At 26.8% G+C, this 25,153-nt stretch overlaps 1 protein-coding gene across 1 annotated transcript; it reads left to right on the top strand.

The window, feature by feature from the left end:
- The first annotated feature begins 7,989 nt into the window (after positions 1–7,989).
- Positions 7,990–9,647, top strand: LOC119685111 (leucine-rich repeat-containing protein egg-6). Its single transcript, XM_038099314.1, has one exon. It carries the CDS (start codon positions 8,172–8,174, stop codon positions 9,570–9,572), a length of 1,401 nt encoding a protein of 466 aa, XP_037955242.1. The 5' UTR covers positions 7,990–8,171; the 3' UTR covers positions 9,573–9,647.
- Positions 9,648–25,153: the final 15,506 nt, after the last annotated feature.

Raw genomic sequence — 25,153 nt, 5'->3', positions numbered from 1 at the left:
TAATATTACATGATTGTGTGCAAAAGCCAAAAACAAAAAAAAAACGTTCACGTAATGTTACTTATGACTTTAAATGAATACGGAATGATATCAACTAACAAAACATTTTATAATAAAAAAAATTTATATAATAGAATGAACTGCAAATAATTAAACAAAACTTTAGGTTACATTAATGAATTATTTAATAACTTTTTTAAATTAATAAATTGAATTAATAATTTAATTTTAAAACTGGCTTAAAAGCATGTCAAATGAAATAACACTTTAAGTTGCCTTTATAAATTAATTCAAATTTTTTTTAAATTAGTAACCTAAATTAATAATTTTTATTTACCTTAAAAAAAAAATATTAATGTATTTAATTTTAAAACTGAAATTGAAACATGTTAAATTAAAGAAGACTTTAGGTTACCTTTATAAATATATTAATAAATTTTTAAAAAAAAATTTTAATTAATATTAATTATTAATTATTTATATCAATAATTAAATTAATTTTTAAAATTAAATTATATACATGTCAAATTAAAAAATTATTTTTGGTTACTTTTATAAATTAATTAATAATTTTTTTAAATTCAAAACATTTTTTTTAAAAAAATATTACATAATATAAATTATTAATTAATTATATTCATAATTTTTTTAATTTTTAAATTAAATTATACAAACTTGAAATTAAAAAAATTATTTTGGTTACTTTTTGAATTAATTAATAATTTTTTTTAATTTAATAATTAATTAAAATTTTTTTTAAATCAAAAAAATTTATTAATGTGTTTATTTTTATTTTAAATTCTATACAAGTTAAATTAAAAACAAATTTTGGTTACCTTTTTGAATTAATTATCAATTTTATAAGTTAAAAATTTATTAATGTTCTTAATTTTTAAATTAAATCAAATACAAATCAAATGTCACAAATACTTTTAAATTATATTTTCAATGGCTTAAGAGTTATTGAGATCTATAGCCGCCTATACATTCGCGGTGTGATTATAATAAATGTCATTATTGATTTATTTTTCGTATGAAAATAAAAAAATTAAAAAACAAAAATTTATATAAGACTTAAATCTATTAGTTATTAAAGACTAATAACTCTAAAGACCTATTCTGAAATAGGCAGTGATCAAGAATGTGAGCTGCAGTTTGCAGTGGGTGATCACATAGATACTTTGGATCATATTTTAGTTTCCAATTAGTTATTGGTACTTTAATTCTAAGCACTGATATACACGCTGTACTTTCTATACCAAACATAGATAGATACAATGCGTATCTAATAAGAACAGTGAACTATATTCGAAGTTGAACACTCATCCTTAATTGAAAATCTGATATACGGATAACCATTATGATAACTGACACGCCGTACTTTCCGTGGCAAGCATAGGTTTAGTGCGCACGTAATGAGAATAGTGATTTTCCCTAATTGAATATCCGGATTTGCTTAAGTCCACAGCATGAGGGATTGTCTAAGTCAACATTCAGCGGGATGCTTGTATTCTTAGCGAAACTATCTGTTACCGTAACTTTTTATCTATTATCATTGATGTGTTGTGGGTACCACTGATAGTGACTTTACACTTCCCTTCATTATTAGGCATGTGTAACCAAATCAATCCACATCAGACAGTATAATCTTACATCTTGTTTACTCTAAATTAGACTTCCATTTTTATTAAGCTCCCAACAGCAAAGACATCTTACTTCATACATTTTTTCGATACTTCTTCCTTCCTTCTATGTTTTTTCTTGTCTATTCACTTCTTTCATTATTGGGTACTGCTCTTATTGTTTTTATTGTTAATGCATATTTGCAAGGAAATTAAATATCAGTCCTAACAGATGTTATTGTCGGTTGCTGAATGTTATAATTTTACTTACTTCAAAAATGAACATAACAATCTTTTGGACATTCAACAGATGTTCAAATTATCCATGCATAATTATTGCAGTTCATAATTATAACGACGACGACCAAGAGAAAACAATCAAACACTTTCTCTATATTTGTCTAACGTGAAGCAAAACAAAAAGTAAAATGACTTATGGTATTATCAATTAACTTACCACCTATACCATATGTAGTATTTTGACTATAATAAAGTTACTATAATTTTGATATCAGCAAAATGATCTAACAAGAAGTGATAACTTGATAACGGAATCTAATGATATAATTTTGATAAAAAATCTCAATCTAAATAAAAGAAGCCGTTGACTATAAGTACTTACTTATAGAATATACAAGTAGATATATATATATTTAAATTTAAGTAAATAGCATGTTCAAGAATCTTCAGGGACATAGGAAACCAATATTTCAATATGTGCGGGATTTTTACAAACTAAGCACATCTTTCTGTCCCTGTCACTCTTTTGTTGTTTTCCCCATGAGATCAATAATTTATTTACATTTTACAAGACACGTAAGAGATTTTTTATATCTGATAGTTTGGTAATTGATATAATTACAGTGTTTCCTGCATTGTGCATATTTCTATCGGTATCTATTATTGTATTAGTTTGAATGTAAATTAAATTTTGTAAGAAGTAAACTAAATTACTTTTCCTGCTATTGTTATTATTTTTATTGCTTTCATTGTTCATTTGATGTAAACATAATAAAACAACAGCAAACTTGCTCTGAAGTCAATTTATTATTTTTCAAATATATTTTTATCTCTTAATCGTTCAAAACATAGAACAAAAAAAGATGAGTGCTTCAAGTGGTTCCTAATTTTTCTTTTATAAAATAAATTATTTTTAATTTAATTTAGGTTTTTATAAAATTTATTTTATTTTATGTGAACTTCACATTTCAATCTCTTAGTCAATTACACACAGTTGTAATTTAAAGAGTAAAACCTATCAAGAGTTTTTATTTTTCAACAATATAATATAACAATTGGTTACTGAATCAAATTTAATTTTCAAGAATTTTATGGATCGGATTTATTTAAATATGAACTTCTAATTTGAAACTGTAAAACTCTGAGTGAAGGGCACTTACAATCGATTTTCTTGTTTCAAAGCAAATAAAGATAATACGTTTGAATACAAATACAAAATTATTGTATTTTAACTATACCACTTGATTCCTTCCATAGGACTAGAAACGATTTTAATATTGTATACTTATGCTGGGAATGGCAAACGCAGATGGCACAATGTCAAAGTAAATTTGCTTTTAATCAAAATTCCAATACTTCATATTATTTCCTCTGTCGTATCAAAATGTTATTAAAAAAACATTTCAATTAAAAAACAATATTTTTTTAAATGAAAACGGAAGGAAATTGTGCACAAAATTGCAAAATAACAACGCACAATTCAATGAACATAAATTAAAGCCACTCAAAATGCAACAAAATACACAAAAAAAAATTGCATTTTGTGTATAAATGCAAATGCAGTAGCTGAATGCAATGCAAATGTCTCACTTTTACGACAGAAAGTCAAGGGTTAAGGAAGGTATAAACTGCAATCACAACAATGACTGCATAAACACGGCAGCAACTGTTGCGCTCCTCACTGTGCCATTCTGTCACAAATTCTAGTACTTTTCGTTGTTGTTATATGTTTTCTTATTTCATTTCATTTTATTTTATTATTTTATTTTATTATTTTATATCTGCTTTAATGGTTAGGAATGCAATTTGCATATACACAAGTTAGCAGTGGAAAATCACAAACACGCTGCAAATACGGTTGACAGCTCCACCTGAAGAAGAAGTGTACAGTGTACACAGTTATAAGGATGCACAAATCCAGCTGGGAGTAGCAATTGCAACACAACATTTGCAACATAGTAGAAATACAAATTTTTATGTTATTTTTTCTATAGAGTTTTTTTTATTTTTTTTTTATTATTATTATTTTATTTTATGCATATAACAACACCCCTGAAGCACCTACAACGATGCTATGCGCATTTCCATTGCATTGTTTGATATCCTTGTTATAAGGATAACACCTGTTGCTATTGTTGGTAGGTACACTCTATATTGTTTTCTTATATTTTTTTTTTTTGTTTTGTTTTTTTAAGTTCTTTTTAAATCTAAAGTCGAGAGTAGTACCAGAGTAGCAAACAAAAATTGTCCTTTTTTCAAAAGGTTCTGTATTTTTTATTCCATTTGCATTTTTAAAATTTATATTTGTTGTGCAAAAATATAGTCAGCAGTCTGACGATAATATCACAATAAACCTGTTTTTTATTTTTTTAATTTACATAATTTAAAAAATAATTTCTAGCACAATACTACACTATTGCTTAGTGAAATGTAACAAAAATAGCATCATTTCAATTTAACCAATTTTCAGTAAAGGGGCTACCATTTAGTAAGTCACTACTCGCAGACATCATGTCCCCTTCAACTGTGTAATATATACAATTTACAATAATTTCAATAGATTAAAGCAGAAAACGAAAAGATCATAGTTTTATTTGTCGTACATATAGTAATTGACTAATGTCAGTCAGTTCACTACTGCAGTGGTATGTATGTACGACTCATTACATTAAATAAATCCGTGTCAATTGTGTTATTCATATGGATGTATTCAGTGATACGACACATCAGTTACTAAAAACACATCAGTTTTATTTATTGATAATGTCATCCCACTAAATTATATAATTTACTTAGCAAATACAAACAAACTTATAATTATTTATGTATAAATTTCGAAAAGCTAGTAAAAATGCACTAAGAATAAAAAAAAGTGATTGAAAGTAATTGAAACTTTATTAAATCAATCGTTAAAATTACAAATTTTTAAATAGTTTTCGAGTATTTTCTAATCTTATGTCAACAAAATTTAACAACATCATTTTATTTTTTCCTGAGTTAAATTCTAACTAATCTTTGCATGACACTTATAATGATATAGTTAGGACGGCGGCCATAAAAGTATCAAACCATCCAAATAATTAATAAAACCTTATAATAACAATTAATTATCCAATTAATTAATAAAACAACTAAAAGACTATAATTTGAATTGTCTAACTGGAGACTTAGGCTTAAAGACTAAATTTAAATAGTTTAGAATCCAAAATAATAGATCTAAACTAATAAAAAATAATCTATAAAATAATTTCTGATATATGAGTGAATAGTGATTCTTGTTTTTAACTTCCCACGAAACAGTTGGTTCTTTCTTCATAACACTTGAGTAACAAAAACATTACTTTCAACCACATAGAAAATAAATGAATTATTTAAAGCTATTTAAATATCTTTCTCCCCACTGTATCGTTTCGACTTTTCAACTAGCAATAATTATACCTCAGTAGAACAATATAAGTAATGTTATTGCATCTATGCAAAGATTCTGGCTTAGCTAATTCTAATCCACTAAGTATTAACCCCCTTGCTCATATATCTCCCCCATAATTGCTGGAATGAAGTTTCTACATTACTGTGAAAATCTTCTCCATTAATTCCTAAGAGGTGGTTGTAGTGGGTCCGAGACTCACATCGTTATACATCATTAAGATATTCGAGATTTCTTCAAGTATACAATCAAACTAATACACAATATATAATTGTTGAACGTGTTATATATATACAGTGGTTATAAATGTCAGAAAAGAAGGCGGCCAATGCATTTCTTAAGTACTTCGCACTCCACTCGCTGACTACTGTATTCCAAACAATTAGAATATAATATATAATATATGAAAGTAGAATTCTGTTGTAGCAAGCGATTGTAATTGAATCGGGAATTGAATATAACGTAATATAAGATAATAACAGTAAAAGTTTTCAGGTCCTATTGTCAACGACTAATATTTAATTGATCCCCTGCGGGTAAGGGTTAGGATATTCCCGATTTAAAACATGCTTATCGTAAGAGTCTATTAAAATCCCTGTGCCATTCTGACACAGTTTAGAGTGTGAAAGCTAGCAAGTAAGTGTCCCCACTTACGTCACCCGACCGCAGGTATAAATCTGGTATCACGGGAGTGAGTTGACTGTAACTTCCACTGTCCTGACTAACTGAGGTTGGTGTGGTTAACTGTGGTTAATATCTAAACTTAAGCGAGAAAAATTATTGTATTTTACTTTCATTCGGCGTGGAGTTGCGTATTTCATCGGGAGCTGTGATCCAAAATAAGCAAAGGTACCAAGTGAGAAGTCATGTCAAACACATAACTTCAATGGGTAGCAGCGGTAATTCCTTGAAATATCCAATGTAGCGTAGCGTCCAATGTTGTTAGGTAGCTTCGCTAAACAACGCTGGATTATATTACTTAATTGTAATTTGTTATAACTTTGACCTCAAGTTCTTTTATAAATGTTCTATTACTTATCTATGCAGGACTCACTTTATTTATTAACAAAAAAAGAGTATAAAGCTTGGTATACGTGATGATATTTACTGAAGAACTAGTTATAGAAGGATTAATTTCATTTTATGTTATAATATAAGAAGAAGCTATGTATAGATATTAAAAGTTATATATACACTTTTAATGGCTTGTTGTGGTGACACATTAAACTTAATTTAATGTATACTAATCGGATATTGAGTATAGCTTTTAATTAAAATTTAAATAAAATGAAATCGATAGCAAAATCGTTAAAGTTACGTTAGGTTACATTATAGTGGTAACCCTGTTTAGCAAGCAATTAAATTAATTTAATATAATAAATAATATATTCACATATTCATTTCAATATTTATTATTTTTTGACCAAACTATTTTAATGAACTGTTTTTGCAGGCAAATTAACCAAATTTTTTGTTGTTAAAAATAAAAATTTAAAGAAAAATATCCACGATTAATTTTACAATAATTTTTATTTCATCAATATTTCGACTTTACTCTAAAGTCATCATAAGGAAACTGAAAATTTTACTATATATACATTTAAGAAACTCATATAAAAACATATTTTTCATATAAAATATTTTTTATATATACACATATATATTATCTATATATATATATATAAATTTTTTTTTTGTTTTTATAAAAAAAATATTTTTAACGTGTTTTTAAAAATCATGCATGATTTTAAGAAATACAAATCATATATTATTAAGTATATATTTTTATTATCATTGTTATAATATTTGTTTCATATATATTTTATTTATATTGGTAACTTACTAATATCAACAATAGACACATTTTCAGTCACAAAATTTAAATTTAAGAATAAAACTTATAGGAAATAAAAGTAATTTCTAAGTATTTGCTTAAATTATATGTGTTACTAAATGTTTTGAGGATGTTTAAAGTCCCGCCGACAAAAAACGTTTCTATCCAAACCATAAAAAAATGATTGTGAAAGATAAATTATAGTTAAAAATTAATATTTCCTACTTTAAAACACATTTTTTATCATCATCACCAACGCCAGCGTGTCATCCTCTCCAAAGTGTTTAGTCACAAAAATTTTAAATTTTATTTAAAACAAATCCAAAGCAATGAAATTGAAAGTTCAACAGAATTAGCTTTAAAACTAAAGAAGATGAAATATAGTACAACGGACATAGCAAAATATAATATAAGTAAATATGTATATTATATTTTTTGTAATCCAAATTCAGTATATAATAAACAATTTAAAAATATTTCAAATAAAAAAAATATATAGAAAAAAATCACAAGTGCCAACGAAATAAGTTTACTTAATTAAAAACCGCATCACAGTCATAAATGTCGAAAACGTTGTGAACTTCCAAAGATACACACTACACAACTGGACATATATTTCCATAATGTCTAAGCACATATAAACATGGAGTATTACATACAATTTCGATACTGGGTTATATTGTCATAACCCCTGCTTTTGAGCACGAACTAAATTCTGATGTATTTAGTTTAATAAAATGATTTATGCTTCAACAGAAATTTAGCCCGCATTAGGGGGGTTCGAAATATTTTTCAAGCGAAAACATGCCATAGTAGTGAAATCAAAGCAAATCTCAATAACATTTTCCACAGAACAGCAATAGTAAGAATTTTGTGGCTACATCAGTTGGAAAAGTGACATCGCGGTTAACGCGTCGAAAATGCGGTTTAACACCGTCGCCTTTCGCAGGCAAAATCTTTACTAAACGCCAACAAAAATTTCAAAATTTTAAGAATTATAAAATTTTGAACTCGAAAATTAATACACGCCGCGTACTCTTAACATCCGATGAAGTTAGTGTTCTTGTGTGTGTGCGTCATAGCCGCGTTGCACGCACACTATCATGCCACCACGCAAGCGGCACAATTGCGTCGCGTTTGGATGCAGGATCATTGCAAGAACGGAATATGCATGAACATCGAAATCGGTCGCAATGATTTCGTGCTCCTTTCGCAAATGCCAATCGCTAACCAAATTATGTTGTCGTTTCTGAATTCGTCGATTTCGAAAATACCGTCATTAATGTTCGAAACGTTTCCCGACTTGCAAGTGCTGCACATGGATAATTGTAGTGTGGACGTTTTGGAATCGCCACAATTCGAAGGTGCCAGCAATTTGAAGAGCTTATCCCTGGCGCACAATCAGCTTCGTGACATACCTAAAAACATATTTCTTGGTGCTGAAAATCTACACAGTCTCACGCTGAACAACAACAAAATACAGAAGGTGCACAATATGAGCTTTCACGCATTAAAAGAGCTGAAAGAACTCTCATTAGCGAATAATCGCTTGGAACATCTACCAACTGGCATATTTGCACCATTGCGTAAACTTTTGGATTTGGATATATCAGGCAACCTGCTGCAAACATTTCCGCGTGGCATATTCGATAAGAACCTAAATTTAACGCAGATAAATTTGGGACGCAATCGATTTGCGGTATTCGAGTCCGAACTATTCAAACTGCAGCACCGCATCACCATGCTGGATTTGTCTGGAAATGTGTTGCAGGAGTTGATATTGAATTTTCCTGAGTTAAGTACTGCTAAAGCGAATAACTGTGACTTACGCAAATTGACTGTTTACGGGTATGTTTCTGAGTTAGAGTTACGGAATAATTCGTTGCGTGAAGTGCCACATCTGCAGCATGCCGCGAATGTCACAAGTTTGGATTTATCACACAATCCACTCGGTGCTATGCGCGGTAATCCTTTACGTCGTTACATTGGCTTAGAACGGTTGAACTTGAGTGCAATTAATATGCATGACGTACCAGAGCAACTGTTTAAAAAACAGACTCAACTAAAGATTTTGGATATATCTGGAAATGCTTTGTACAACATGAAATTCACTATATTCGATAGTCTAAAATCTCTAGAATTCCTATGTTTCCAACAAAACAATTGGAATTGTGATTTTCTGCAATTACTGATGAATTCATATGTAAAACGACGTGATGTTGGCTATATTGAAGATACCATAGAACCGGAAATGGTCGATGATTACATCGATGGCGTGGCATGTTGGTACGAAAATAATAAATCATCCAAAAAGTGCGATAGCGCAACTTCGGATGCAGCTATGGAATTGGCAATTGTAAGAAATGATATGAAATCCTTCGTTGATGTGATGGACAAAAAATTTGTAAAGGTCTATCGCATGCTGGATGAAATTAAGGCACATTTGTAGTAAGAACAAGAAATTAAATATATATATATATATTATACAAATGGATATTTGTGTAGCAAAAATAAATATATAACTTTACAATATGTGCTACAAAAACTAATTATATCATTTGATATCCAGGAAATTATATAATTTACATATATTTAACACATAAGAGCACAATTATATTGACCCGAAATATTAATAAAAGAAATATTTAAATGATAATATAAAAATTATATTATATATTATATATATATTTTATAAATTATATAAAGCTTAATAGAATTATTATTCAAAGTCTAAAAGTATAATATTAATGATAAATCAAATAATGATAAAAATATGTACTACATTTATATATATTAATATATATAAGTAATATTATATATTTATATGTATACATAAGTAATATTTTATATTTATATATATACATAAGTAGTATTTTATATTTACATATATGTATATATATATTATTATATTACAACATAATTTTTATTAATTATATTTAAAATATATAAAGTATCTATATAAATAATTTCAAAATGCAGTTATTAAAAAAATTATATATAAAATTTAAAAATTTATTAATCACATATATGTGTTTTATGTAAAACCCAAATTCAGATAACAAATATAAAATTATATAAAGCAACGCAGTTAAAAACAATTTAATAATTAAGTACATATATTAATAAATATTCAGTGTATTTAGAATATAAAATATATATTTCACGTAAAATTTTTCTAATTAAAAAATTTTATTTGAAATTCAAACAAATATAAATAAAATAAAAATATAAATATATATATACATATAATATATACATACATATATATATACATATATATATAATATATACATATAAACATATATAAATATATATAATTCTAAAATATTTTATATACATTTATATTTAAAAATTGCAAATATATTTTATAATTTTTGTATATGAAAAAATATTGATTAAAATATTTTCAACAATAAATTTAAATATATATTTAACCACTTAAACGAAATCAATTTTATTATAAAAATCAAAAGCAAAAGTAATATAAAGCAATAATTCAAAATTTTATTTCAAATATAAATATATATAACTTTAAAATATATATACTCAAATATAAATATACATATACGTACATATATACAAGAAAAGTATTATATACAAAATATTTACTTATAAAAATTATATATATATATATATAAATATATATTAATATATTAAATATACTAAATAACAAATAATTATTATATTAAAAAAAGAATATATGTTGGAAAAGATTTAAAATAAATGTTAAAAAATAAATAATTAATATTATAGATACACATATACTATATACTATATAATCAATTATAAAAATTATAAAATTTAATTATAAAATATATATTTGTATTTGAAATATTTTAAAATGATAACCATTTCTAGACACGAGAAATTATTCATTAATATTTTGAATTTGCAATATTGATTAATTTATCTATATAGAACCCTATATATCATCTATCAATTTTTCAAAAAATAATAAAAAAAATTGATCAAATTAAATATAATATTCAAAGCAACATTTAGTAAATATTTAACAATATTTCAAATGTTTTTTTAAATTTATTTTTTTTTCAAAATATTTATTTAATATATTAAAGAAATATATTTATAAAATACGTAATATTGGTATCTGTAATGATATCTTAAATTACAATATTTTGAAAATAAATAAATATCTTAAAATCAAATCTGTGAAACACATATATTCTATATCATATAGAATACACTACATAATCAAGTATATAAAATAAAGTGTTATATATAATAATTTTTATACATTACTTGGAAAGCCATGAAACGTTTACCAAATACTATAAATTAATAATAAATTATTTAAAATTTATTATAAATTATTATATCAAATATTTTATTTTAATTTGAAAAACCTTTTTAAATTCAATATTAAATAATATTGCATTCATATTTTTATTATAAAAATTGTTTATTCAAAATTAATAAAAAAGAAAAATAAAACGAAATATTAACTAAATATTGCTAAGTAAAGGTTGAAAATATATTTAAATATTTATTAAAATTAATGAAAGTATAATCATATACACTTAAAATATATTTGCAATTAATGATATTACTAGATATATTCTTTTTAGCTTTTCTTTCAATAAATATTATATAATAATTATAAATAAACAGTTTTATTAAAACTTTATTATAGTTAATTATCAAATTTTATTATATTTTATATAAATATTAACGTATTATGCGTATTATAATTATATAACTATAAATACTTATATACAATATATAATCAATATATATACATATATATACTTATAAAATTTCACCACACATGTCTTATTTTAAGTTCGATATAAGCAACAGACAGACAGATATAAATTAACAACTTAATAACAATAAAGTGGCTCTTTAAAAGCCGTTGATTAAAAAAACTCCTTGTTTTATTGATATATGAGTAATTTCATATAAATGATGTTAAAAATTTTTTATTTTTTTATTTTAAAAGTTATATATCATATCATCAAAGTTAAGACGAAATTTCGAATTTTGAAAAAAAATACTAATCACAGGTAAAAAATAAATAGACAATTTAGTTCACATTTTATTAAAACAATTAAAATTAATTAATAATTTAGTCAAAAACTACATTGATTTTTGTACTATTGTTAGTGGTAATAATTTATGGGTTAGGCTAAGTCTTTAATGCACTGCGACCGTCTTGATCTATTGTGCACCCCTTTGTATTCAGACATTTAGTATCTTAAGGAATCGAACCAAGTCTTTCGGAGGGAGTTTTTGAAGGTCTTCATCCTCAAGTTGGTATGCACCTAAAATTTTTTTTCTGTGGCCTACTGCATCACAGTTGATGATCAGATATTCCATAAACTCTTCTTTTGTACTATTGTTACATTAATGAGATTTTCCTTTTACTTGACTATACCAGAATTCCGTTACATAAAATAAATTTATCCTCCTTCTCTTTGTATTTCACAAGAAAATTTTATAAAAAATTTATCCTATAAATAGGCAATAATATTAAAATGAAATTTTTGAAAATGGTTTCTACAATATTTTTAGCTCTCAGTATGTAATTAAATATTGTAATTTAATATGTATTGAATATTGCATTGTATTATATAATACACTATAAATTATAAACTGTTAGGAAATAAGGGATAAGAGGGATAATATAAAGAAGAGATTATCATTGACTTAAATAGGTCACTTCTTCTGGTGGTTGTTATGGAAATAAGTCAAATTTTAAATACACTCTTGTTATAAGTTTACCACTAATTCTTTTATAATTTTTTAAGAAATTACCTCTTTAATTTAATTGCAATTTTAAGAATTTAAAATTAAAAAAGTTTACAAATAGTAGAAAACCACTGCCAAGATTTTTTTGAAAAAAATGTACTCACAACTGTCCAATCAGTTAAATTGTCCTTCTAAATCTTAATAAATATACATATAACATATACTATTATTGAGTCTTATATCGTTTTGTTGTATAGAGTTTTTATGTACAGGATTTCAAATATAATATATAATCACTTGGCAGATCGAGAAATATGACCATGCCATAAATATAAACTTGTATTACTAATATTATTATGTTGAGCCTTTTCCGAGTTAGTGGATCTGGGTACTTTTACTCTATGATGGCTGGGGGGTTTCTGCAGAGTCCCACCCAACTCAATGACTAATTTGAGTATTAATCATAATCTTCGTGATTATGCAATAATTGATCTAAGATCTGCGTACCGCTCGCGCGGTTAGTGATTACTCTGAGATTAGATAGTGCTAAATAGGGCATCCTGTCGGCTTTTGCATATAGCTCTACTAATATTACAACTACTAATTACTACTATTAATAAATATATCAACTTTGCATATTAAACTTCAATTAAAAACCAAATTTGTAGTCAAATTTTTATGATCCATACTTACAGAAATTTATTTAGGTATCGTAAAATCTTGGTCATTATTTATATATAGAAATAGTCATTATTTCTATACATTTATCTATTAATCGGAAATTTGTACAAATTAAAATTCTCATTAAATGTAATTTTAATTCTTTATATAAATTCACAAAATGATGTTAACATTTGTCGTTGGAAGTTTAATGTTTGAGACATTAATTTTTGATAAGGTTGATATTTGATCGGAAAAATGCCACCAACGTGTTATGAAAATATACTTTGCGTACATAGAATGTTGTTCCATTTTTTTTTTTTGTCTTATGAGCGGAAATAATTTTTTTTTTATATTTTCGTTTTCATATCTCTAGATTCGTTTACTTTCAATACATATATACTTCTAGGGAATTTTCCAATAACTTTATTATTATTCTTATTGTTTATTTTTGCAGCGATCTTATCAATTTTATCTTTATAATCTTTAATATTTTTTTATTCTTATTCTCCAATTATCATAAAAATAATAATTAAATAGATATAAACATTTTATATACCACTAAAGACAGACTAACGAAACGTGGACATGAAGAAATAAAATGAAATTTGACTTCTATTTGTGTGTCAACAAAAAGATCAGATCGTCCAATCTATTTATTCGTATTTATTATTATATGTTTTTGTGTCCTTTTAAGGTTTTTTCTTATTTACGGTCATGTTATACAGACGGTTACATGAAGTATATTCATCGTCACTATAACCATGTTTGAATCGAAATTTTTCTGTCTCTCATTCTCATTTTTTTTATTTACACTAAAAACAACAACAATTTCAAAATTGATCTGATCATGACTCTTTGTATAAAATAGCCTTACTGTTTTGCTATTTTATTATTTTGGTGCTGTTAGCTTGCACATTGATTTGTGAAGTTAATTGAATATATTATAGCTAAATTGATGACATGAGAGTTTAAAATAACATTTTTACTTCATAATTGATGTAAATTTAACTTAGGGGAACAAAATACATAAACAATTATTTATTTATTTTAATATATTTAATATATTTTAATATATGAGTTAATTAATTTTGTAAATAATTTGTACTGGTACTGTTTGTCGTCTTTTATATATGTTTTCCTTTATTAGCCATTTTTTTAATATTACTATTACTATTTTAATATTAATGTTATATAAAATCGCCGAAACGACAATTATTTATTACGTAATTCATGCATATATAAGTAATTCATAATTGTATTCACAAATATATATGATATAATTATTACATTAAGAAATGAGTTTATAATTTTTTTTCTTTAACTAAGAATAGTTCATTTCAAAATTAAAAATAAATAAATTTTCTTTCAGTTAAATTTAAAAAATTTTAAATCGTTAGTTTTTCTCTATAAAAGTTTTTTAAATAAAAAATTGTATAAGGTACTTAATTTGGAATTTGAGTATTGGATTTTAGAGTGCAGAACGCCAGTCGAAAAGGGATTACTTTTCTCCTGAAATTTTTTCATCGAAATACAACGATTTGTGCTAAAAACGATTTATTCTTCTTAATAGGGAATAAAAGACATTTTTGGGTTTACCATTCATTGACTTTAGGCAAGAGGTTGAGGTTAAGATATTTTATAGTTATGAAGTATTACCTTAAAAGACTAAAATGGCTGTTAAAAAAATTATTTTTTTGTTAAAATTTTAATAATTAACTTTCTCTTCCATATTTTCTGTGCTCTCTCTCGTTTTTCATGACTTTATTAAAATTTTAAGTTTGGTAATATTCTGCTAATAACTACAAAAAACTTTTGATATAGCACTTTATCAGACATCATACGCAATATTAAAGTTTGCAAAACTTTTAACTTCAACTCTTTCAAGAATGTTTATTAAAAACTTAAATAATTTTGTTTTGGGATAAGAAAACAAAAACTTTTTATCACCAAAAGCATCAGTCGTTTGTAGTCGTTGTCAAAGAGCATAATAAATCCATGGAAACCCCATTATGTCATTTTATGTTGTGTCTTTTTTCAGTGCTTCCTCTCTCCATTTTCCATTTTACACTGAACTAAACCGACAAAACGTAATTAAACACTTGTACACGCACATAAATACAAACGCACCTATGATGAACACTTTCCTACGCAAACGTTGCGTATTCGTGCAAATAATCTCATAATTTAAAATGTGAACAAGGCAAAATTGAAACAGAACGAAACAAAAAGAAACACACATACACATACGTTTACATGCAAAGCAGATATTAAATACGGAAAAAGTTACTCATACGTCGCACAGAAGTTAAGTGTTTGCTGTTGTGCGTAACATAATTTAAATATCTTTAAGTGTTAAACCTGTTCGTGTCTTCCCATTAACACACACACACATATATATAAACAGGCGTAAAGTTTTGTTTATGTGTGTAAATATGGCCGTCGAGCAACGGTTTAGGTTTATGAGTGACAGTAACGCAATTATGACGTTGCCGTCATTAAAATTTATAGTTTGTAAAAACTTTTAAAAGTTAAAGTGTTGTGCCACATTTAGTGCCTTTGCGGATTACCGCCAACTTCACATGTTTTGCAGTAATAGGAAAAACTATTTGACTCTTGATGACAGAACGAAAAATAAACACACTTAAATTTTTATTATTTTAATTTATGTTTACTAGAGAAGTTTTTCTCATTTCTCTTGTAGTAAATATTGTATTCGTCAAGTTTGTTTTTAAATTATTGTACAGGTAATATATTCACAACATCATTTTATTATACATTTATGTGTAATATATTGAAATTACATACTAGGTCTATGCTCTCACTAGCATCGAGCAGTGTATCCATTTGTAATCTTTTATGCTGGTAACCGATTCAAAATATCCCTCACCTAGGAATTACCAACGTCTGTCGATAACATGAGCTGCCGTCTCAGTACTCTACTTTTGGAGCAGACTTTTTTCCTCAAAAACACGAATTGTATTGAGATAGTGCAGCAGGTCACGTCAATGTGTCACATCATGGGACTGCAGTCCAGTGACCAGTACCAGATTGAATTAAGATTAATAACAAAATACACTTCTTTACTTTACCCACAAAAGTGTCAATCACGATAAAATAAACAAACCAAAGTACTAGCAAGCAGTGCTAAAAAACAAAAAATAAAAAAAAAAGAAAATACGAAAAATTGCAATTGATAGCACTACAATTACAAAAATATAACTTAAAAAAGATTATTTAGCAAAGGTAATTGAATTTTTTAACGTGATTACCTGCCATGAAGCCTTAACATTATCGTTCTTTTAACAGACGTATGGATATATTGCAACGATAAATTTCCTATTGAAATTCAATGAATACCACCGGTACTAATTGAAGTTATACGTTTGATTGGAAGCAAATCTCCGCTATTTTTTGAGTCACACCACTCTGTTGGAGCGTGCAACTCTATATCGAATGAAAATAATGAATGCTGTCATTGTACCCGTTTTACTGGATCATGATTTAAGAAGTCACAGCCATCACGATACTCCTATGAAAAGCACCAATATCAATTGGTCAAGACGACTGAGGAAGGTTAGGTCAGGTTAAAAAGGCGCGTGCTGATAGTTATAAGCGCTTCCACTCGGAGACATATATTGCTCATTGTTATTCCCTCAAAGATTATGCCTGGTGAGGCGAGTTGCTAACCTTTGTTATTCGTGTACTATCCTTGTTAAACCATTTGGTTTTCAAGATGAAGTTAAGAGGATCCGACTGAGGAAACTGATAAACAAGCCGCTAATCCAGTTAGACGGCAGAACTTAAAAAACTAATGTAACTGGTGGTTCTTCTTTTAAATATAGTTATAAATTATAAATCAATAAATAATTTTATTTTTTATGCATAAATGCAAAGATTTTAATTTTTAAAAATAATATTATATTCTTTTATAATAAAAAATTCCTAATAATAGTTTTACTAATATATTTCAATACTTTGCCAAAAACAATATCAATTAAACTTAAGCAAGCTTACATAAATTTTGTAAAAGTGATTAATAGCAAAGATAAAAGAACAATATGGATCATCGCTAAACTAGATTGATTTTCCCTAAGTTCGAAAAGCATTACTCATACGCACTGTTTTACTAAAGCTTTCATTGGTAGAAGTTTTCCGAGCAACATTTTCATTAAATATAGTTTACACTATAAATGAACTATCTTTACGAATAAATTAGTAATAAAGTATATAAATATATACTTGTACATATAAATATATTTATGACAGCTGTTGCTTTAAGGTAAGTAATTAATGATTGTTTCTCTTAATGCACTAAAATATTTAACTGCATTATTAAATCATTTATTAACTAAAGTTTATAATGAAATAAAAACAAATTCAATAAAACTTTATCGAAATTATAAACTAAGCGTTTTTCGTAAGTTTCGTGCTCAAAGTTTCATATCGTAAACAAAATTGCAGCTAATAATAACTTTCGAGATAATATAGTTTGTTTACTATAAGTCAAAGTAGAGAATAATGAATTCTGAATGCACTTGCATGCATGCAATGCAAACGTTCAAAGTTAGTTTTTCCACAACACTAATTATCCTTAAAGCGCTCATTACTCATATTAATTTTCGCTTAGCTCTTTTAAAAAGTTCAACTTGTATTTGCGCTACCACGAAATTTTGTTTTAACGCAATTTGAGCACAATATTGCAACAAATGTATGGAAAAGGCGGTACGACAGGAGCGATAACAACAGGACAGACATTATAAGGAGTTGTGGATGCACATCAGAGCGGAGCAACGCAAAAGTAGATTTTAGAGTGTAAATGCGTGCACATATATGATTTAAACACATTTAAGTCTAACACCACGAAAATAATAAAATCAACCCTGGGTTGGTTTTGCTTTCAATAGAGCGTATATCTCAAGACTTGACAGAATAATGAACTGAAGAGCTACAAGAACGGCAGAAACAACTGCAGTCGACGTATGTATGTATGTATGTGAAATTTGTAACGAAAACTAAAAACTAAAGTTTCTATATATTTGCAACCACGTAACTGACATTGCATTCTGCTCGGTAAATGCCAAGGCTAAATTGTATGCATTCTAGAAGTTATTGAAGGATATAATAGCAACAAATTTTATTTGCAATTAAAAATTACTATAAGAACTATTACGGCAATAAAGTCAACAACAAGTCCATTTAGAAAATGAGTCTTAAAACTATAAGTTTTGTACATCATTTAACCTAAATTGATTTAAAATATCAGATAGGAACAGGAATGTTATTATATATCAAACGTCCAAGTGCAATAACAAATAAGTTTCAATAATTTATTTATGTAAAAAAAATAAGTAATAAGAAAACAAAAACAAATTATAAATAAATACATTTTAGAAAAAAAAATAAAAAAAGTCTGAGCCCATTACTGCACTTTATTTTTAATAGCGACTGATCAGTGACGTCTAACACTCAACAACAGTTCAAATCAAATGAAGTAGATTTCACTAATGAAAAAGTACAACATTGTCACTTATAATAAACAGTTTAGATATATCATAATCAAACACAACAAAATATTCTAGCAAAACACTAAACAAAATATAACGTTGAAAGGAAGATATCAAAAGCTTAAATTCCAAAACAAATACTAGCTTCTGGGCTGGTACATACCTACCCCAATACAACACGCTATTCATTTATAAACAGCTTCTTAATCTCACACGGTACTACAGTCTTATACTGTAGGAATATAATAGTCAGTTTACTAAATATATAATATAGGTTCAATCTACTAATCTACCAAAATAAAGTACTTAGAGATATGATTAAAAGGCATAGATACGCTCGAAGCACTGTCATATAGAGGTCATTCTTTCGAAAGCAGTAGGGTTTTTACCTCATCATCTCCGATTTGGCTAGCATTTTTTATGAGATTTTATCTTTTGCATTGTAAAGATAAGAAATTAAATTTTTTGCAAATAAAATTAATTGTTAATTTAAAATTATAGATAATGAGCCAAATTGAAGATGATGAGGTCAAAATCAGTACAGCTGATAAAATAATAACCAATATACAGGGAACATAAAATTTCATCAGTCGCAGAAAAAATAAAAAGAACAAATAAAACGTCTTTGCAACTCACACCAAAGGTGATGCTTCTGCCAAAGACGAAATTATGAAACCCAGACACCTATTTGTAAGGTCGTTTCATATAATAAATGTTAACTTTACATAAATGAATTCAATGTTAACTATTATCTCCATCTAAAATATAATATAATCGCTAGATAATACGAGTATATTTCAAAAGACTAATTCCAATAATAAATAAATTAAAGAAAGAACATATTTTTACTTGCTGTGTAGATAACTGTAATTGTCATTCATAACCATTTACCTCTTTTCTAAATGAATTACTTTCCTAATCATATTTGAGTTTGAATATATTTAGTTAGAAAGTAATATTTATTTAATTAAATTAGCACAGCATTTGATTAAGATTTATGTTTCCTCTTGGTATAAATTTAATCATATGTGTTGAACTTTAAATTCATGTAAAACCTCGCAGAAAAAAGGATATCCTTTAATGATTTCTCAGACGTGCATTCTGTAAACATAAACTGAAGCAACATGCAAACTACAAAAACAACAACAGCGCTGTTCTGAACATAACATAAACTAGAATATAATGAAGTAACGCATGTCTGTTATGGCGCAAGCGGATGTTGATGCTATTTTAAGTGCTGCTGTCTTAAGTTACTGCTGTTCACTTCAGCAACGCTAACAAGTAAAACAAACCACGAAAGCACAAATTTTTGGCTAAGAACACATGGTATGTTGTTATGAAAAATTGCTTTTCATCCGAAATTTGTTTTCCTTGTGCTTCTTTACATTCATATGCACAAAGTGATAATGTGTGTGTCTGTGTGTGTACGTGTTGGATATAATTTTTTTCATAAGATTTTCTGTTAATTGCAGACAAAAAGTTACTTTTTGTAAAATTGTTTTTCTCTGTTGTTTTGGCTTGATTATTAATTATTTTACAGCGGATATTCTTCTTGTACTTTATGAGTTGCCAACTTAATTAAAAATTTATGGTGTAAAATATGTTTAATTTAATAAAAGAAGAGTTTAAGAATTTAAAATTTATTTTTTACCACCATTTGTTAAGATAATAATAAAAATTATTTTTTTTTATTTTAAATTTAAGTGATAAATAAAATAATTGGTATTCCCAAAATCATTACACTATAATAACAAAGAAGTAAACACATTGAAAGTATTACAATAAATAACAATAATAAATAATTATAAAATTAAAAATATTTTATATATATATAGAAATATAATTTTATATATATGGTATATATTAACAATTATTGACAATATAATACAGTAAGTAAAAAAAAACTGATAGGAAGAGGGACGGGCTAAAGAAATGGTTAGGGAAAATAATGAATTAATAAATACAAGTGGAATATAAAAATTTTGAAAATATCACCTAAAAATAAAAGATATAAAGGCAGAGAGAGATTAAATAATTTAAAGAAAATATATAGTACAAAAAAATAAACAGAAAATAATCGAAATGTAAGAGATATAGAAGAAAAATAAAATAAAATGTTAAGTACAGCTATGTCAAATGATATTCAATACTCTTCTCAAAAGCAATTCTATTTAAATATTAATTATTTATTTAGTATTATATGTATATTTGAAAAATTTGTTTTATGTTTTAATTCTTTGGTTATAAAAAGAGAAAATGTTTCAATAAAAAAGTTAAAATGACCATTACAAAGCCATTTTACGCAATGTTATATAATCATAATGTATATTATGTAATCACTGTATTTCTCAGTGATAATATACAACTGATAATATGCAAGCCCACTGCTAACGCGAGTATTAAGATAATAACTTCGATATATGTAATATATAATACAAAGCAAAAGAACATTGCAAGCCTCAACCGATGGCTAAGCAACTAACGTCTGTTAGTGAAGCTCCACATCACATGCTGTATGAGCAGCACCAAAAACAGAAAAAAATGCTAGCTTAAAGCAACTTGGTAAAATGAGACAAACATTCCGCTTCAACTAATATGTAGTTGAATACAAACAAAGTGCTAGCTAACAACACCAAAGAAGAAGTAAAGATGAATACGATGATTTATATCGAACTTCCGTTACTTTGTATATTAATGTAATAAAGTTATTGATGAAATTATAACATTTGCTTAGAACTCTATTCATCAGAGCTAAACTGGAATTTATAAGTATCTTATTATTTATTTCACATAAGAAATTAGATATTGCGACATAACGTAATCTAGTACTATGTTTACTACTGAATCATAGTCATAGTACAGTATAGTACAGTATTGGTGATAAATTTAACGCTGCGGCGAAGTCCAACTTTAAATAGTTAAAGTGTGTAGGTGATGAGTTTTGGAAGTATGAATTCAATCTTGATAAATATAGTTTTCATAATATGTTACATAGAATAATAACTAAAGTCAGGTGTAAATATATTCTAAGAGTATACAACAGTAAAGTACAAATCAATCAGAAAATTTTCTCTCATAAATTTTATACTTTGCCAATGCATACCACAAAGTCTTTATTCAATATTGTAGTAACGCTTTCGACATTTGGAATCGAGCAGTTAAGAAAAGGCAGAGTCTAATCTAGCGTGAACCTCAAACCTTGGAAATATTTCATGAGCATATATAACCAAAATGATGCACTGATGATAAGAATACGAGTGCCATGTGCATTATTATGAGCTGTTCATATTCGAATCATGTTCTTCAATAAATTTTGAGGTAACCAAAAAGGAATAAAGAAAAAACCAAATTCTATATCCACACTGGAACACGCACAAGATTATGTCATTTTGTGGTTTATGCGTACTCTACTGATAAAAAAAAATCATTTTTTTCCTCTTCGTGCATAACATGCCAACATAAAACCTCATTGAATCACTTAGAGCAGCAGAGTCATTCCCAGCACCAAATGACACTAGTGCAGCCATTATTGCCGCCATTTACATTGTTACATATACACACATACACACACACCAACCGAATTTATCATTCGAATACACATGCAACCATTTGCATGTAAACAAGCACAAAGACCTAAAAGTATGCATTTGGAATTCACTAAATGGAACCAAAGAAAACAATCACAAGAGAAAAAAATAAAAATAAAACCAGAATATAATACATTTACATGGTCACAAATACACACACAGACTGTGTTTATGTATTTTGTCAATATGTGTTTCATTTGCACATGCATTTATTTATGCTGCTCTCTACTTATGGCTGACTTCCTACTGCAATCGTCCGTTTGTGCTGGAATTTGATATTTTGGAAATTTTCGTAATGCGAACTGCGGTGCTGTGCGTTGCGATAGTTCAAGTATGGATAACAAAATTTTAAATTGCACAACTGGGCACAATTCGAAAATAAATTAAATAACCATTTTAGACAGCTATGGAACAGCACATTTATTTCAATATACAAAAATGCATTACCAAAATGTAACTGACTGCCATCGTTTGTATTGCATTTCTCTTAGCGTGTGCTTGTGTTGTGTGTTGTGTGTAGGTGTGTATGTATGTATGTGTTGTGTGTTATTGCATGTTGCGTGTATTTAATAAACCCTTCACAGAAATAATAGCTCAACCGTTTAAAATGAGCGTCATAAAAAAAGGCATACTTCACATGCAGCTGTGTTGTAATTGACAAAAATCATTGCCTACCCGTAGGCGCTTCTGATATGGTTTTACAATTTTTTTTTCATTTGATTAAAATGAAAATTAAAAGATTTGCATGTTTTTTGTTGGTTTGTTGGTGCTGGTGTTGGTGTTGGTGTTGGAGTTGGAGTTGGGATTGTAGCAGCTGTTATAAATTTAATTGCATTGTTCACATACCTGCAGATTCATGCACATTCATGCAGAAATCACATATGCAGTTGTGCGTGCCTGCATTTTATTTGGCAATTAATGTGCCTGCCTCCATTTTGTAAATATTTGGTTGAATTATATACGCAAAATGCTTAACAAGCGGCGTCAAAAAACTCCTAAAGGCGTTAGTGTTTGTGATAAATGTTAAATTTTAATTTCACACTAATTTTCCTCATTTCGCTTTGTTTTAAATGAATGAAAATTATTTGTAGTTCTTTGGTCTGTTTATGGCTTAATTTAAAATAAATGCGCTTCAACATTAGTTTTAAAATAAGGTTTGTTTTCCGCATTTGATACCATTTGACACTTTGGATAATTAGTGATTGCATTTGACATGTGCATGTGACATGTATGCAGCAAAGCGAATAGCCACTGAAGTGCCTATCATTAACTTTTTCCACAAAATCCAGTAGCATGTGTTTTAGTTAGTTTTAGATAAAAAAATAATTAAATACATAAAATAAAAGCAATATTTTAATTGTAAAAGAATAATTTATTTGATTATCAAATTAGCCATGGAATAAAATTTAAATTAAAAAGTTATTGTAAACACCACAGCTTTACACTTAATTAATTAAACGAAATGTTGTTATTACATTTCTCATCGTCCATAGGTAACTGAGGATAATCTATTAAATTATACATTAAGCTTTATATATAAAATGGTACACTCCACATGCATCAATTATTATACGACGATGTAGTAAGCTAAAAACAGTAGGCGGCATAAAATAATAAGTCTCTAGCTGAGATCACTTGCTGAAGTATTTTGTTAAACTCTCTTGCTAAAGTATCTTGCTAAAATCTCTTGCCAAAACCAATTGTTAAAGTTTATTGGTGTTTTCTTTTATTAAAGTTTCTTACAAAACTCTGGTGTTAAAGTCTCTTACTAAAGTCTACTTCAAAAGATTTTTACTGAGCTCTTTTGCTAAAGTCTCTCGCTAGAATCTCTTGTTAAAATCGTTTGTTTACATATTGACATCATTATTGCAATCTATCAAACAATATATTTTCACAATTAACAAGTCTTAAATTATAGTTAATTATAGTTAAATTATAGTTAAAAGTATGCCTTAATAAGTATAAATTATTAAGGCATAAACTAATAAATCAAAAAATTAATTATACGCTTTAAATATGCTTTTTAACCTTTTTAAACATTCTTAAAACTTTTTGTTTTTTTTTTAATATTGGTTTTTCCCAATTTTTATGAAACATTTTAATTTTGTTCAAACTCTTAATTACAAACAACTTTTGACAAATTGCTAAAATATTGGTTGAAACTTTCGATGCTGGTTCATAATAAATTACTTATCGCAGTAGCAACATTTTTTTTTACAGTCTCTTAGAGCTAGAGAGTAATGTTGCTGTTTTGCGTACAAATTAGAGACTTTAGTAAGAGACTTGTGTCTTTTTGTCGCTTTATATAAATATTATATATTTTAAAAAACTAACATACCAAAATGCAAGCTTGACAAAATTTAAAAATTTTTTTCCAAAAGTAACTTCTACAAATCCTATTTATTCCTTTTAAAATTTTATAAAATGTTTATTTGCACGGGAAGACCCAATTTCATTTCTCAAGGATATTCCTGCGTACTGCATAACTGAAAATATGTCACGCACATTTTCAACAATTTCGCTAAAGGCAACAAAAATACCAACTCAAATATTTTAAATCATATGTG

The sequence above is a fragment of the Teleopsis dalmanni genome, chromosome 2, assembly GCF_002237135.1.
Source record: "Teleopsis dalmanni isolate 2A chromosome 2, ASM223713v2, whole genome shotgun sequence".
NCBI lineage: Eukaryota > Metazoa > Arthropoda > Insecta > Diptera > Diopsidae > Teleopsis > Teleopsis dalmanni.
Note: the sequence above shows the minus strand (reverse complement) of the source record. Positions and strands in the feature narration are given on the sequence as shown.

Excerpts from the sequence above, each read along its gene's own strand:
- LOC119685111 (XM_038099314.1), top strand. The coding sequence starts at position 8,172 with ATGAAGTTAGTGTTCTTGTGTGTGTGCGTCATAGCCGCGTTGCACGCA.